The following is a 17947-nucleotide window of genomic DNA, read 5'->3' on the forward strand; positions in this document are numbered from 1 at the left end:
AGGTGCAGCAGCAGGGACTGCAGTGGTCTTAGAGGCTGTGGCTGTGGCAGGCTGAGGCTGAGGCTGAGGCTCAGGCTGAGGCTGAGGCTGAGGCTGAGGCTGAGGCTGAGGCTGAGGCTGAGGGGTTTAATGGAAGTAAAGCCAAAGAGAAGGAGTTGGATTTCTGTCATCAGACTGGCCCACCTGCTCAAGACATAAATGCCACACTCTCCCTGCCCTTGAAGGAATTGGAGATTATTAACTTTGTTCTGGACTCATCCCTAAAGGATAGGGTTCTAAAACTCATGCCACTGCAGAAGCAGACTTGGGCTTGCTAGAACACAGGTTCATGGTTTTTGTCCCTATTGAGGACTTGAGGTCCTGTCTGTCTTGGTGGTGGCCACTGTCATCTTTCTAACTATCCTCTTAGCCGAGCATTCCATCATCCCTATGTGTGTGGAAACACTACTGGGGCAACAAGATTGTCAAGCCCTACACCGTTCCATGCATGGTGACAGGCTACTGTGGTTCTGTGTTGGTGCCAAGTGAGGTGAGCATCCATCTTGTGAAAACTGTGTCAAGTTCATGTCTGGCTGTGCCAGCAGGCTTGTCCTGAAGCTCATTGGTTGAGTGGGGCTCAAAGGAGCCTCAACATATTCAGCAATGAAGACAACTCAATGTGTGTGTGTGTGTGTGTGTGTGTGCCTGCCTGTGTAGGGGGGTAGGCTATCTATTACTACAGGAGAGCAAAGCTATAGATGATTTGCAAAACAGGATGTTTAGCCTGTGTTTTATTTCTCTTGCGTATAATATTAGTTCCTTTTTTATTAATTGGCATTGATAATGGCTTTTGTCCTAATGCAGCAATCCTCAATTTTTTGGGGTTGAGGGTCTCATATCAGATATTTACAATATGATTCATTATGGTAGCGCAATTACAGTTACACAGTACCAACAAAATAATTCTGTCAGAAACCTCAGAATAGAGCCTACTCTTTAGGACAGTGGTTCTCAGCCTACCTAATAATGCTACCCTTTGACATAGTTCCTCATGGTGTGATGACCTCCAACCATAAAATTATTTTGTTGGTAACACTACAGCAGTTGGGTACGAACATACATCCCAGTGTTTGCTCTGTAGTGTCTTTGACCCGTAGACCATATGAGGCACAATGCTGCTTTCCCTGATAGCTTAAAACTGTATAATCTCAGCAGTTGAGACTAAGGTGGGCGAGTGGTTGTGAGTCTGTGACCAATGACAGAGTGAAAACTGGTCCCAACAACAGGCAGGAGGGGGCCCTTGCTGCCCACTGCCTCCTCCCCATCCCTGCCCTGGAGTGCCTTGCCAGAAGCCCCTTTCCCTTTTCCTTGTGCAATTGATGGCTTGAGGGGTGTTTTTAGTTACTCCCAGCCCCAACTTTTAGGGTTTATCAGCACTCGCCTGGTGGACAGCACCCACCCTGCTTCCTTCCTCCTCATCCCCAAGAGCGCAGGATCCCACCCTCCAAAGTTATAACATTCCTTCCTCCGCACAAGTTAATTCAGAGTAGCATGTTGAGGACACAGATGTCTACAGAGATGGTGGCTGCATGAATGAGAGGCCACCATGTGGGTGGAGGTGGGGAGGCTTAGTAGAAAGGGAAAGAAAGGAAGGGGGGGGTGTCGGGGAAGTGCCACATGGTCAAGTGATGTGTGGCTCTAATCCCCCCATTTGAGAGGCAGACACAGTAGACTTCTGTGAGTTTGAGGACATCAGAGATGAATATATCTAGTTCCAGGCTGGCTCGGGGTACCTAGTGAGACAAGACTCTGCCCCCGCCCCCCCCCCAAAGGCCCGTGTTTCATTAAGGATGTCTTCTGTAGGCGCATGTTCATGCCGCTTCATGCAGTGAGCTTAACAGTCCCTGATAGAGCCAATGCTGGAGGCTTGCATGGCTATCAGAATCTTGCTCATCAGCCTTAGTGTAGGTAGGCAGAACTTACACTGTAAAGACGATCTTGACATCTGAGATTTCCAAGACTCTTCCAGTTTGAAGAATCTGCTCATGTTTTTCCTACAGACGACAGTGAGGAGCATAGCTTGATGACTGTTCTATCTGCATCCAGCAGGTATCTGTTGAGGGTCCTAATGAGAAGGAGATCCTAGCGTGTTGAATTCATGTATGTGTTTTAAGTGACATGGCATGTTGTCAAGGACCTTTTGAGTGCAGGGAATATGACCTCAGCTTCTAGTTCTCCTGTGTCTCTGTGGCTTGAGAGCACATGGCTACTCTACCCTTTATAGCCTGAACTTGGTTTCAACAGAATTGTTTTGAAAACACTTGCTCATAATATATCAGAATTGGTTGGCTCAAGGTAAAGAGGAAACTGTAGCCTGATTTGTTAAAAGCTAGGAACAAAACTGCTCGTGTGCCAACAGTTTGGATGTGCAGAGCACTGCTCAGCTCCTAGCCGGCTTTAAGAGTTATATGAAGAATTAGGATACTTCATCTACATTTTATTTTAGTCTTATGCATGTGATATCAGCACTGTGAGGAACTTGTGTATAATGGTAACCTAAGGTAACCCATAGATGAAGTACCAGATACTTAGATGACAGGATTATCTTGAAATCTATAACATTAGGTTAATTTTTTTTCTATTTGTGTTCTTGAAGTTTGAGAGGTGTCTAGCTGAGTAGTAAAAACACTCACTTACCATTCAGAAGGCCTTAGCCTTTTCCAGTTCAGAAGGAAGAAGAGAGAGAGGAGAGGAGGGAAGGAGATTGCTACATTTACTCCAGGATCTGGGTTTTTATCTCACGGGTGACTCCTGCGTTGCACATAATGCCACAGGACTGAATTTATTCTAAACGAAGTTGTTACCCAGCAGAGGTTTCCATTTCAGACACATCTTCGGGTGTAAGTGTGCAGGCACACTAGTTATTAGGTGGAGTTTAATAGGAACTCCCACTGGTGGCTTAAATATTTTGCTTATGTGCCACCAGCTGCCGTAAAACTACTGATCTTTCTCCCGTCCTTGTAAGCAGAACGAAGAGTAAGCCATTTTGTACTCTTGGGTTTTTTGGGGGAGTGGGGTGGGGGTGGAGCAAGGGAGGAGGGGCAGGTGGCCATCGGTGAAGCTGTGTTTTTAAACTTTGCACATGGTGCTTTGCATGAGTCAAAATTGCCAAAGGGACAGATGTTGCCAATTTCAAATGTACAGGGGGAAGGCAAACATTGCTAAGCAACACTGTGCTTGAGAGAGTTTTTTAGGAGCAGAGCCAGGGGAGTTGGGCCTGGGAGCACTTCTGCTCCTTATGGCTCCGTACCAGGGAAGACACGCAAAATTCTTCCCTGCCTGGGCCATTGCAGCCACCGCACCAGTGACAGCGACCTAGTGGCATTGAGCAGGGCTGGCAGGGCAGGTGTTGAGACAGGAAAGCTTTTTTTTTTTTGCCATGTAGGAAGGCATTAAGACATGCTCAGGGAGGTAAGTGCCCCACTGCCCCACAGTAAGTATCCAGCAAGAAGTTCAGGTGGGAAAGGCCAGAAAGTAGAGGGAGAGAGTGGAGTAAGGAAGATGACGGCCAGGCCTGAACAGAAAGGTGTGTCTTGACTTCTTTCCTTTCTAGGGAATCAATCAGTACAGCCTGGTTTAGTCTGCTGTGTGCATGACTGTAACAAGGTAAATAAGTCTTCCAGCTACAGGCATGCTGTGCCTCCCTCCTGATTGTGTACATCCGATATGTAACATATGGACCTGTCCTCCCCTCCCCCTCTCCCCCTTTTTTTTTTTCCCCGCCTGCCACAGGAGACTTGAGCGACCTCTTGAGATTTGTGTGGCTCTTTGTTTGGACTTTGGAGCCTGCCTGCCTGCCTTATAAAATAGTAATAGTGGAGCTAGAGAATGAGTACATAGTTTTATATTTGTAGCAAATGCAGACTTGTTTTTATTGTGTGTTTTGAGACATTGTCTCACTATGTAGCTCAGGTAGGCCTGAGCCTGCCTCTGCCTCCTGAGTGTTGGGATTGCAGGATTACACCCCATGCCTGACTATGTGTACATTGGTAGTATATTTTATGGCAATTAAAAGCTAAGTGTATGATAATTCCCATAGCTAATGATTTTTTCCTGTATTCTTCAAACACTGGGCCTAAATTAAGGAATGATATGAGAAATGAAGCTATTGATTATTTAAAAGACAAAATATAAATCGTCCCTTTAAAGATCTTAGTGCTTTGGTTTTTCAATGGGTATGTTGAATTAGAGTCTAGTCTAGAAGGTGTGTGTGTGGGTGAGTGGCTTGAGAGGCGGTGGGGAATGTGTGTGCTGTTGCCTACAAAACCCAGAAGTATTAGATCCTTCTGGAGCAGGAGTCACAGGCATTTGTGAACCTCTTTATATGGGTTCTGGACTAGAACTCAGGTCCTCTGCAATAACATGAATTTTGTGTTTGTTTGTTAGCTTGTTTTGTTTTATTTGTTATGTTTTTCGAGAAAGGGTTTCTGTGTGTAGTCTTGGCTGTCCCGGAACTCACTCGTAGACCAGGCTCACCTCAAGCTCAGAGACCCATCTTCTACTGCCTGCCTGCTAAATGCTAGGATTAGAGGCCTGTGCCACCACCTGGCACTTTTCTTATTTTTAAATACAGTGTTCCAGCCATTTCATTCCATGTACAAAAGTCTGTCAAGAAACTATCTTCATCCCCAAACCAACACAGAGGTGACTGGCAGAGGTCAGCAAAAAGGCTTACCTGCTCAGGAGCCAAGCTGCAGTCACACGCCTGCATTGTTCTAGTGTGTATGAGAGAGCATTCTAGTTGGCTGCATGTTGCCTGTTACAATAAATCAATTAAAGAAGTTCATTCAGGTTGAAAGGACCTGGAGCAGGGCTTTTAACTGTTGTTACTCGTCCCAGTTCGGCCTGCAGCTGCTGGTGTAATTACCATGTCAGGAAGGAAGTGGGTACACCCAGGACTGTGTCCCCATGGGCTGTGTGCCAGGTGGAATTGTCAGGAAGGCTGCTGTTGGGTCAGGTGTAACTGAGGAACAGTTCATCGTCGAAAGGAGGTGATTTTTGTTTCACTGTGGCTATGGTTTCTTGTTTCCTTCTCTGGATTCTGCATTGAGCACAGGCTCATGTCATGACATCTACTTGAGCTTGGTTTTAAACAGGCCATACAAGAGCGATAATATATTTTAAATTTAGGTTTAAATAATTTATAACCACCTATGATATCCTTCTAGCCTTTGTTGATCCGGTATTGGGGATTGAACCCAGGGACTTGTATGTGTTAGGCAGGTGCATGATAATAAATAAGTTATACTTTCCCAAGGTGATTTTCCTATTCTGTGGAAATTTATTTGTTTATTGTTAAATATGTGGAAATCAAAGCCATCTCTTCCTGCTGCCTCCTGTGTTGGTTACAGTGCCCACGTCCCCATGGGAGGTTGAAGCTGTGTTTCCTCGTAGGAGTTGTGCCTCTGGCTGCAGGACTTGCCTTGCCTTTCCTTTCTGTTCCCCATTGGATTCTAGTTTTTGTTTTTGAAGATAATCAATGCCAGGAGACACCACACCAAGCAGGAGGAGACACTGGGATTACTTGAGTAAACCGAGGATAAAACCTTCTGTCCTTCCTGACAAGGCGTGGATTAAATGGCTTATCTCATTCCTATGACTTCAGTGTACCTCATCCACCTTGGAAAGCCCCACCCACCCCATTTTGTTCAGATGCCTATGTAGGCTCCACTTATGCTTAAGTATGTTTTTTAAAAAAGGTCTAAGTACCCATGAAACATGGAATTAGACATGGTTTCCAAACCCTGTGTGCCACTTACAAAATGTAACAGACACAGACACTTAGAGAGTAGGCTTAAGTCTCTGTAAACATCCTGGGATTGACAGAGTAATGTAGTACTGTTGTTTCAGATCAGAACTGTATGTTAATATGATCTGTGAGAGACAGGAGCACCAGAGAGACAGAATGTGCGTGTGTGTGTGTGTGTGTGTGTGTGTGTGTGTATGTGTGCTTGTGGGTGTGTCCACGGGCAAGATCTAGGTATCTAGGCAGTGCAGAGCACACAGGGACATCATATACCACCGTGGTTTTATACTCTCCTGTGGAAGAGGTACTCATAATTTGCACATTTGATGTTTACACTCAAGGTAACCCCTCTCACATTCACACATTCTGAAGACATTTTAGTAAGTAGCATTGGATTTTGGAAGAAGAAATAGATCAGATACTATGAAAGAAAAAATAGATCAGGCCATATGAAAGAACTTTCTCTGTCTCTGTCTCTGTCTCTCTCTCTCTTTCTCTGTCTCTCTGTCTCTCTGTCTCTCTCTCTCATCACTGTAGTGTAATATCTAGACTTTCTTGTGGTGTTTTGGTTTTTTTCCCTATCCTTTACTGCCTACTTAGCCATGCCATCATTCATGGTTTATACCCACAATGGTCTTCACAAGGCCTCACATGATCTTTCATCAAGAGTCCAAAATGTTTCAAAGGTGCACCCCACTGGGGATTTCAGCTCCCCATACTATGTGGCTAATGGCAACAGTTCACAGTCAGGAAGCTGGAAACTGAGGTTAGACATGTTCTCTTGTCTTGTTAGAGTGTTTGTTCATCTGGGTACTTCTGAGTGAACTTTAACACAACTCCTTTTTTTAAAGTTTTATTTATTTCATTTATATGAGTACACTGTAGCTGTCTTCAGACACACCAGAAGAGGGCACCAGATCCCATTACAGATGGTTGTGAGCCACCGTGTGGTTGCTGGGAATTGACCTCAGGACCTCTGGAAGAGCAGCCAGTGCTCTTAACCACTGAACCATCTCTCCAGCCCTATTAACACAAATTCCTAACTGTTATGTAAGCAGTTAATTGACCAGCTGATATACATGTGTAAGTCCTTTCATTTAGCTTCAATGCACCTTGCAAATGCTCCCTAAAACCTAGGACCTCCAGATCCTGGGAGCAAGGAATGAGAAGGTAGAATTAAGGTACAGTGGCATTTTTGCTACTTCTTCATATCATTGGCATATTTGTGTCCACTGAGTGTTTATAACTCTACACAGAGAGAATAACTATTCATTAATTTGTTCTTATTTATGAATCCAGATTGCAAGAATCAGAGCCCCAAGTTTCAAAATTACCCTTAAATGGAGCTCTAAGTGGAATTTCTAGAGTGGAATAATTTAGTTAATTCAGATTGTGATTTTTTTTTTAAAAATAATTTATCTGATTTACAAAAATGAGCTATCTTAATGACACTAATTAAAACAAGTGGCTTCAGTTGTGTGATCAAATGACTGCCAGCGAAACTGTCTAATCACTGTTATTGGTCCTTGAAAGCTACCTCCTGTAAGAGTTTGTATGTTTTAGGTTTTTTACCCCCCCCCCTCATCTTTAGTGCATTTTTGCTTTAGTTGGTGAAAGTCTGAAGGACATTGTAGTTTGTGGCTAGAAGTGTGTTTTAAACAGGTAGGGATGAAGGCTTCATTTCCCACATAAAGTGGAGTGCCGGTGCACACAGGCTTGGGCATTCTCTCTCTGTGTCTAGCTTGTAGGATCTTTGGAGCTCCTGTCTCACCAAGATGTCTACACCCTTCCTTTACTTCTGCATGGAGGAGACCCTTGCAGTTTGGAGCTGAATGTGGTTGGATTCTGGGAGAGGAGAAACTTCCAGAGAAGAGCAGCAGTGTTTGTCTCCTCCTCTTTCAGATTCTCCCACAGGAGAGTTGCTTAGTCTTAGGTTTTGTTGGGAAGTAAATAACAGTGGGTGACCTGCAGGCTCCTCTTTATTTTGTCTTACTGTGTAGTTAGATGACCCAGGCCTCGTGGGAGCTGGGACTGCAGACAGGAGCCACCATGTGCATCTCTTTATCATATTGATAATCTTTAATGCTTCTTCCTCCTGCAAACCTGTTTGGAAAATCAGAGATTTCTTCTAATTAAGTATGTGTTAACATCTGCCCCAAGCATGCCATTGGGTACCAAGAAGAGGTTTTTAGGGACTTGAAGGATCACTTGTGGCCCTCGTCCCTTCCTACAAGTGATCAGGTCTGCAGATGTAGCTCAGCAGTTGAATGTGTGCTTTAGTATGCTTCAGTCCCTAGTGCTCAAAAATCGGAAGGACAGCCTACTAACAACATAAAAGGGAAACATCACACTATTTAGGGACCAATGAGATGGCTCACTGAGTAAAGGGCCTTGCCACCAAGTCCGGGTCGAATTCAATCCTAGGGACCCACATCTTAGAAGGAACTCGAATTATCCCCTAACTAGTTATACACGCTTTGATATGCATGCACCCATGCATGCACATGCATACACATGTGCACAAATAAATGTAAGGTTAAAAAAAAAACTGTCTACTTCTTGGAACATGTTTAGGGAGATAAATCATGTTTAAAAATCTTCGGTAAAATTATTATTTTTAATTTTTTGTTTGCTTCATTTTGTTTTGTTTTTGAGATAGGATTTCTCTGTATAGCCCAGTCTATTCTGGAATTCTGTAGACCAGACTGGCCTGGAACTCCTTCTGCCTCCTGAGTTCTGGGATTTAAGGTGTGCACCACAACATTATGTAAAAATGTTTTTAAAATGATGTGTGTGTCTTTGCACCTAAATAGTGTCAATGGAGGCCAGAGATGGGGTCGTGAACCATTCAATGTAGGCAGATTTGGGTCTTCTTTGAGAGCAGTGAGCGTTTTAACTGCTTATCCATCTTTCTAGCCCTATTAATAATCTTTAAGGGGAGATTTTAGTAGTTGACTGCAACTTACATAGCATCCTTTCAATTAAAGAAACCGTATAGGGTGTGTTAGTAATTATTTTTTATTAATTGTCTCAAGCACCTCTGTGTGTGTTGTGTTTACTGTTTTAATTTGATGTATAAGAACTCACATACATCTATCCAGAAGCCTTAAAACAAAACCTCTTAAAGTTTGGGGTATGGAAGTTGACATAAAGACAATCGCCCAGGGGCTATGGAGCTGTAATGCCTGTGCCTTTATGTGTCTTCCGGCAGAAGCAGGCACACCCAGGTGGTGCGAGCCTGTTCTTCTGAGCCAAGCTGTGTAGGTGATTTACTGCTTAGTCACAGAATACAATTATTATTATGTGGAGCTTTGTTCAGTCAGGCCTTTTGGTCTCCATTTCTAATCTTTCCCAGAAGTGGTGATTATGGTGTCTTCATAGAATTGCATGCATTTTTATGTATGGCACAGACTTCAGCATGCACTGTCTTATTTCTCCCTCTTGACTGCCATTCCAGGCTTTGTGTATTTCATATATGTATGTTTAATACTTATTTATAATGTGTTTGGTATGTGTGCTCCAGCATGTCTGTGTGTGTGTGTGTGTGTGTGTGTGTGTGTGTGTATGAATATGTTTGAAACAGAGCAAGCATTGCCATGGGGCAGTGTCAGGGGACAACCTCTTCTTTGTCTAACCTAGGGTTCCCCCACCCCCACCCCCCACCCCTCTTCCGTGTACGCCAGGCTAGCCAGCCCCCAGCCCTCTTCCATGTACGCCAGGCTAGCCAGCCCCCAGCCCCCAGGCTTCCAGTGAATTCCCTGTCTTTGCCCCCTCAAGAGCAGTAGAAATTACAGGCATGTGTGTGTCCCTGTGTCAGCCTTTGGTGACTTTTTACTGAAGGCTCAGCTGAGGTCCTTACTCAAGAGGCAAGCTCCTATGTCCCCTGCTCAGTACTTAAGTGCTAAGAAGAGAAAGAGAGGTAAAAGCTGCCTTTCTCTCAAGCAAAGCTTTTCTAGTTTCATTGGAAAAGTGAGAACAGGCTACAGCTCTGATGCCTATGCCTCCGGCCACTCTGGGAAGTTGGCTGCTGATCAGGAGGCTGCCTCTCAGTGCCCTGCCGTTTGGTGAGTGGGCCGGACTGAGTGCTGCTGAGGACAGACTCTGGAAGGGCAGACACAGGACAGCCACAGAGGAAGGGTAACCAAGGGCCAGGAGCTGGAAGCAGGTGGTGGACTTTGAGAAGTTTTTAATTTCAGTCTAATGTTTATGGGGTTTTTTTTGTTTGGTTTGGCTTTGTCTTCTGTTTTTATGTTCTATTTTTTTTGTTTGTTTGTTTGTTTTTAAGATTTATTTATTTTATATATGTGAGTCAGTGCTCTTAACCGCTGAGCCATCTCTCCAGCTGGTGTTTGTTTTAAATTTAAGGGCTTAGGATTTAAAAGTTTAAAAAAAATAAGGAGATGGGGAGTTGAAATCTTTCCTGTTGTTCTTGGTAGAGGAAACTGATGGTTATTTTTTGTGTATTATTCTTAGCTGTATTTTAAGCATTGCAGGCAACTCTAAACACACAGTCTCGGACATTTTCACTTATGTAAATGCTGACAAAGTACCTTGTTTATTTTTCTTCTGTTTCATATAGTTAGGGTATTACCTCATCAGTAATGTCCTGTATATAATGTTATGTATTCTCATCGGCATACCCAGCTTCCTTGTCCTTTATCATAGTGGCATAATATTTTTTCACGTGACCCCGTAGTTGCATTAGTCAGTGTTTGTAGTATCCCTTTGTTTGCAGACAGATCTGAAACCTTGTGAACATGTTGTTTGGAACACATCAGTGCTATAGTTCAAAGGATACATGTAACTAGAATTGGTAGCTTGGGCTGGCTGGGGAGATGGGGTATAAAATGCTTACTGTGTAAGTAACCATGAAGTTGAGACCACCAGAACTCATGTAAAAGCTGGATAGCACATGCTGGATTAGCTTTACTAATCAGCCGAGTCAAACAAGAAGCACCAGGTGTCGTGAGAGACCCTGTCTCAAACTATAGTGGAGAGCCACCCACAGTGGCCCCTGGCTTCCATATGCTCATGCTCACCCACACAGCCTAGCTTTCTCCTCTCTCTTGCCCTCCAGCCCTATTTATGGGAGCCATTGCCCAAGTGATGCTGGGGTTTTTGAACTCTGTTCTTCTGCCAGTGACCCTTGCATTGTCCCATAGCTTAGGTCTTGTAAGTCCTTTGACTTGTTCCCAATCCAGTCTAAGGAGAAATGGGGACAGATGGATCCTGTATCCCGGCATATACGTGTTTCTATATTGTTAGCCCACGTGTTTATTTCTAATTCAGACAGCTTACAGCACCTAATGTGCTTTCAAAACCCCCAGATTTGAAATTTATTTTAATTTTTTTATTATGTGTATTTGTGCACCGTTTGTGTGGGTTTGGTGTGCTCCCCCGGAACTGGACTTAGAGATATGGTATGGACTCTGGTTTTCCCACCCAGGTCCTCTACAACAGCAGTATGTACTTTTGAGCGTTGAGTCACGTCTCCAACCTCAGAGAAAAATGAGAATTCTAAATTTGAAGAACAGAAAGACCAGCAAATATCATTAGTGGCGTTTATGTAACAGGTAGTGTATGGTCAGGTGGGCGTGGGGAAGGCTGCCCTCTGCTTTCCTAGAACTTGTAACCTAGAAGAAGCAGAGGACGTAAGTTGATGGTGTATAGACAAGTCTGGGGCAGCTCTACAGGGCACAGTACAGATGTCTCTGCAGGAGTCATGCTATAGCAAGTGGTCTCACACCATGGCAAAGGGGGAGTGACAGGGTGTGTTTTCACCAGCCCCTGAGCAGGAGGAGGGAGGGGGAAGTGAGTTTCAGGTAGGCGGACAGTGGACACTCAACTTACTGAGCAGCAGACAGCAATCCAGGAGGCAGTGCATTTGAGGAAAAGTATCCATGAGAATTGGTTAGAATTTCTTTTGAAACAGTCACATTACTGAATAATACTTAGATAATTCATGTTGGCACCGGGCATTTCCCATGGCAGCGCACTTGGCTTCACACTGCTCCTGTGAGGTGGTTAGATTTGGTAACATTCTCCTTTATCACCATAAGGAAATAGTCCCAAAGCTGAATTGTATCCAAGATCACAGAGCAGGTCCCGAGGGAAGCCACCCTAGAGAAGCTGGGGTCTGGCTCCCTCTTCAGTATTCAACTGCTGTGGCCCCCATTTCCAGGTAAACCTCCATGAAAGTAGCACTGTTGTAAAAGCTCTGTTCTGTTGAAACTTGATGCCAATTGGACCTGGGCAGGAGCCACCAGTCTCGGTGGCCAAGTGTCTCTTCTATTCCGTTCTTTTGGTAGTAAACCAAAGTCCAGAAGTCCTTTGCAAGGGACTCCTCGTTTTGGTGTCAGTACCGAGTGTCATTTTCAGGCCATGCTCAGTGTTTTGCTCTGGAACTTGGGGGTGACCAGCAGTGAGAGACGGAGACGTGTGAAGTCCTTAACAAATGGTTTTGGTCATGCATAGAACAGAAACCCGCTTTTGCTCAAATATTGGCTTGTCTGTCTCAGGAACAGACAATCTTTGGGAAGCCAGTTTGACAGGATCTTGAGGCTTGGCTCAGCCGATTCAGAGCTTTTGTGTGACCTTGGGTGACACACCGGTTTTAGTCTGCCTGTTGTAAAAAAATGCCTACCGTGGTGGTTGATATGAGAATGAAACTGGATACCGTATTCCACTCCCTGAGACCTTTTAATTGATCTAAAGCCTTTCGGAGTGGGGATGTCCACTACGGGGTCGATGGGTGGGGAGATGGAACAACTTTCTCCATGCCAAGCTAGTGATCGATTTCATAATCAATGGTATCAATTATAGTATGTAAAGAGTTTAATGCAGTGCCAAGTACAACCTGAGTTCAAGAAGTAGCTGCCGTGTTCTCTGCTTTGTTGAGTAGGGCTATTGTTCTAGGGTTATTTGTGGCCATGCCCGTGGGGATGTCACCCTGCTGGAACATTGGTCTCTGTATAGAATCCCATGTGATGTGAGGTCAGCAGTGGTGACCTGCCTACTCCAGGAACACAGACACCAACTGTGGAGGCGGGACTGAGTTCTGGAAGTTAGTCAGCAAGCCTTCACACACAGCCTTAGGAGACCTCTGTTCCTCTTGACCAATTATCGATTTTGCTGTTGTGTTTTATTATCTAGTGTTCCGGAAGGAATCTTTTTATATAATCTTTTTATAAGTCTTAGCTTCTTAGCCAGGACTGATAGTTCATTCTGGGGCAAGAGTTACGTGAAGAGCCTGGCTATGCTCAGCAGGAGTGACAGTACCTAACCTGAGCCCCACAGGGGCCTTGTGGCTTTTCAGCATCTCGACTTCCTTGTTGGAAGTTTCCTTTCAGTGGCAGAGGCAAGCTCGGAGGTGCTGGGCTGCACTTTATTGCTCAAGGCAGCCTGTCCTCTGACTTGCTAGAGATTCATACTCTCAGATGAAACCTTGGTAGACTTGGGCTGCCCTGACTTATGTAGCTTCTTCTTTGTTTTACATTTATTACTTGGGAGAGAGTGGTGTGTGTGTGTGTGTGTGTGTGCGTGCACGTATATATGTATGGTGTATGTGTGTGTGCACATGCATGTATGTATGGTGTGTGTGTGTGTGTGTGTGTGTGTGTGTGTGTGCGTGTGCACAGAAGCACAGCACAAATGTAGAGGCCAGAGGAAAACTGGGACTTGGTTCTCTCCTACCATGTGGCTTGTGGGCACTGACCTCCTCTGTCAGGCTTGGTACCCCTACCCACCGAGCCACCTCACCAGCCCTTTCTTTTAAATATAGGTTCAGAGGTAGCCAGGCGCACATAGGTGGGTTGGGGAGAAAGGGTATGAACACTAATTAACACCGCAGCAGTTCATGGTTTGTGTGGCTGGGCATGTGGGCAGGAGAAAGCATCAGGAAGCATGCTCTACCTCAGAAGGAGAATAAGGGGGTGTGAGGATTGCTTCCAGCACTTTGTGAGCATGAAGTCACCTCTAAGGAGGGTACACCTTGGAGGGTGGCTTCCCACCACATTCCGATTTTAGAAAGAATTGGCCAGGTCTTGGTTGGTCCTCATCAGAGCTGCTTTACCGTTTCCTTTTACTGCTGGTTGCTTCTCAACCATTCCCCGGCTTAGTCCCAGGCAGGAGGTGGAACTATAGTTCATAGACATTGGAGTCCCAGGCTCTGTTGATTCATATATATGTACTACTGATGGTGACTCTTTTTTCTAACAATAGATGTCAGTCATTGGAACCAGTTTAGTTTATGTCTAGGTGGAAACAGCCTTTCCCCCCCTTTTCCTTTTTCTCCTTTTGTTTCTGATACTTATGATAAAATGTGACACTATCATTTGGTCCTATGACATCTTTTAGTGGATTTTGGAAACTAAAAGCCAGTTTGACATGCAGAACGTCTGAGGAGGGACTGAATAGGCGCAGTGGAGTAGGAATGGCCTTACCCCTCACTGGTTGTACCTCAGAACTTCCTGGCACAAAGCTCCAAAAATGTCCCCAAGTCATTAGGGTGACATTAGTGAACACTCCTGAAGAGGTGTTTCCATTTTGACATGGCTGTTAGATTTGTTCACAGCCTGGTACAGAAGTTATACTCTATTTTCTTTTGATTTCCTAAATTGGAAAGACTAGGATGATGGCTAACAAACCCTTGGTTATGAATTAGCAACCAGTGTTATAGTTTTTTAAGATTTATTTATTTATTTTATGCATATGAGTATACCACCATTGCTCTCTTCAGACACACCAGAAGAGGGCATCAGACCCCATCAGATGGTTGTGAGCCATCTGATGTGGTTGCTGGGGATTGAATTCGGGACCTCTGGAAGAGCAGTCAGTGCTCTAAACCACTGAGCAATCTCTCCAGCCCAGGATGGGACACTCTTCAATTGTAGCTGAGCCCAGGGGAAAGGCTGCTTTGTACCCGCCTGCTCTCTGTGGAGTGGTGCTTTCTCTAGCGGGGGCATCACCTGATGTGGCACTTGCTGTGTGTACAAGGGCTCAGGAGTGACACAGAACAGAAGCAATAGATTTGTGGGCTGCATTCTGGGTTTCTAATGTAGGAAAATTTTAGATTTAACCTTTTTGCTTTTCTTTGGGTTAAAAGTACATAGACTATAAAGTGGAGCTGCCACATCTGATGTTTTCTATTTAGTTAGAGATGGGGCGGAGGCAAAAGTAGTGGGTCTTAGCTCTAGGTCGCTCTATCTCATCACTCTATCTCATCACTTCCTGTGTTGTCCTTTATGCACATAAAGGCCATAGAGATGGCTCAGCATTTATGAGTTCATACTGTTCCTCCAGAAAAGGAGACCCAAGTTTGATTCATAAATAACACCCTACCATGCAGCTTACAACTTAGTGTGTAACTCCAGCACCAGGGATTGTGACATCCTCCTCTGGCTTCTGGGAATACCTACACATATGCCACACATACACACCCACAGACAGACAGACAGACAGAGAGAGAGACAGAGAGAGAGACAGAGAGAGAGACAGAGAGAGAGAGACAGAGAGAAAGACAGGCAGAAATCTTCAAATATAGAAATGAGTTGTAGAGGACTGTATTGAAGAGCTGTTTCCTGCCTGGGCTTGGCCCCTGTGGGTCCTCTAGTATTCAGACAGTGTCCATGTCTATGCTCTTCAGTGGATGTTACTGTAAGGTACCCAGCTTCATTATTTGATTACTCTTGCTTCCATTTCCATCTGGTGCTCTTTTAGATTTACCAATACCTTCCTCCCCTCTCCTCTCATCTTCTCCTTCCCCCATCTTTGTTGAGATGGGGGCCTTACACAAGCCAGGCAAGTGCTTTACTACCGAGCTATGTCCCCAACCCTCACTTTTCTCCCGAGCTACCTTTAGCGTAATGGTCACATTCAGATGGGTGTGGGCGAGCCTCCAGCTTCCTGCTCTTCCCCAAGATGAAGTTGGTGTTTCCTTCTTCCACAGTGCAGTTCCTAGCACTCTGGTAGGAAAGGGTAGGTCCTGAAGCCAACCTACCCAGGCTGGTCCACACCTGTACCTAGCACTGCAATCAGTTCCACTGGCAAGGTTTTTAAATTAAGCTCGCTCTCTTGTTTCCTTTGCAGCAGCCGTACTCCAATGAAGTCCATTGTGTTGAAGAGATTCTGAAGGTGAGTTAGTTAATAATTCCTGTTGTGGGTTTGAAGATGAAGTTTACAAACTTGCAAGAATTTGGATCACTGTTTTATGAATTTCTCAAGTTCTGCTTTCCCATAAAGAGTGTGCTCATTTTCCAGAGATGAAACACCCTCAATGGGCATAGCATGGACAGTACCAGGCGTTAAATAGCCCCGTGTCCGTGATCTTGCTTTTCATACAGTGAAACCTGGTGCCTGTGGCCTCTTTAATGAGATCTTGAAACTTGAAATCAGTGGAGGCGAGTGTGTGGCATATGCTTTAATCCAGCACTCGACTGCAGAAGCGGGCAGATGATCAGGCAAGCTGTGGCTACTCAGGGAGATCCTGACACACACACGCACACACACTCACACACACACACAAATGAATGAATGGTCATATTTTGACTTCCACATTGGGTTGCTTTTGTCTGCTTGCTTATTTGAGTTGTGTGAACAACTTGTTCCTGCAAATGTATCATTATATACATTACCTCCCACATATTACCTCACACATTACCCGCCTGCTGCTGTAAATGTATAGTTATGTTCAGTACCTGTTGTAAATGTGGCCACACATACACTCACTCTGGTTTTCTTGCACTAGACAAAACAAAACAAACAAAAAAACAACAACTAAATTAATCTTAGTAGATTCTTCTCTTGACCTATGAGCTTGCTTTTCTCAAGAGAAGTGAACAAATTGTCATGTGACCCGCCCCCCGCCCCCTGAAATTCAGAGCTTAATTTATTCCTTGTATTCAGTAATTGTAATAACTTGGGGTGGGGGTGTTTTCCTGTGTTTCTTATTTTCTCTGTGGCTCATGATTTGCTCCTGTTGGTCTTAGTGATATTCTTGTAGCTTTTATTGTAAAATTTTGTTCTTTTGAAGTTGTGGATCTATGAATTTTAATCTCCTGCTTACTGTTTTTCTCTAAAAATTTACTCCAAATTTTACTTTAATTCCACCTTCGTTGCAAAAATACTAACCGATGCTGCTGCTTGCAGCCATTAAATAAGAAAGAATATTGGTTATATTTTTCATTTGTGATTTTTCTTTATTTTAAAAACAAACAAACAAACAAACAAAAACAGCATTTCAGCAAATGTTTGAACAGTACTTGTGTTATTTCTGTCTGTATTCTTCCTTTTGCAGTTAGGGCTTTGCAGTCATTCCTGAGAGACATGCTTTGAACCACGGAAAGCTGATGTTCTCGCCAATTAGCAAGGAGGGTGCATTTTTAACTAATTACCCTGCTCAGGCTTTGGTATTAACTTTTCCGCTTCATGATTTTGAAATTTTCCACATATCATCTCAAAATCCTAAATTACTTGTTATACCTCTTAGCATCCTCTCTGAAACAGGGTGTGATCTGTTCTGTATTTACCCCCGAATGACTGAGAGAGAGGGTGGGCCTCCATGGGCATTGTGTTGTGGGGTTTGATATGTGTAGAAGACAAACCATACCCTTTGCTCAGGAGTGATAGCATTATAGTACTGTGCCGTAGCCAAAACAGCCACCCTCCTGTCCTCCTCATCCAGTGCGGTGCTGGGGATGCTCAGACTGAAATGTGAGCAAAGTCACATTTGGGAGTCAGAAGTGAGAAGTGGAAGAGGGGATCCCGGACTGAAGTGGCACGGGCCTCTTCACAGAGAAAGCCCAACTCTGCCATTCTCTCCAGCATTGGCTTTCTCATGTTGGAAGGAGGGCTCTGAGCTAGCAGGCGACCCCTGTGCTCTATACCAGGGGCTGATCCAGAGCCTTCTGGTCAAGGTTCCCATTCTTTTGTGTCAACAGGCTTGAGCTTGCCAGAAGCCCACCAACGTTTCCTAAGAGTGACGTTTCTTTCGGCTGTAGATGGTGCTTGCTGTCGGTTCTCATTGGTTCTCTAGGGCCATGTTTAGGGTGGAAGTAAAGAGGAAGTGGTGTGCTCCCTGGGGCCCTCAGCCAGAGCTGCCTGTTGAGTGGCATGGTCCTAGGGGCCCATGGAGGTGCATGCGCAGGCATCACCTGAGTCTGTGCT

The 17947-nt window shown here is 44.6% G+C and overlaps 1 protein-coding gene across 3 annotated transcripts in view; it reads left to right on the plus strand.

Annotated features, from left to right (window-relative positions):
• Nucleotides 1-17947, plus strand: part of Aff1 (ALF transcription elongation factor 1) — a 162743-nt gene that overhangs the window by 103211 nt on the left and 41585 nt on the right. For all 3 annotated transcript variants that reach the window (XM_029478020.2, XM_021162208.3, XM_029478019.2), the window contains one exon: nt 15872-15916. In XM_029478020.2, coding sequence (XP_029333880.1) covers nt 15872-15916 — 45 coding nt within the window. The remainder of the gene's footprint in view (nt 1-15871; nt 15917-17947) is intronic.

This window comes from Mus caroli, unplaced genomic scaffold, assembly GCF_978045245.1.
Source record: "Mus caroli unplaced genomic scaffold, Mus_caroli_1 scaffold_4, whole genome shotgun sequence".
NCBI classification, from domain to species: domain Eukaryota; kingdom Metazoa; phylum Chordata; class Mammalia; order Rodentia; family Muridae; genus Mus; species Mus caroli.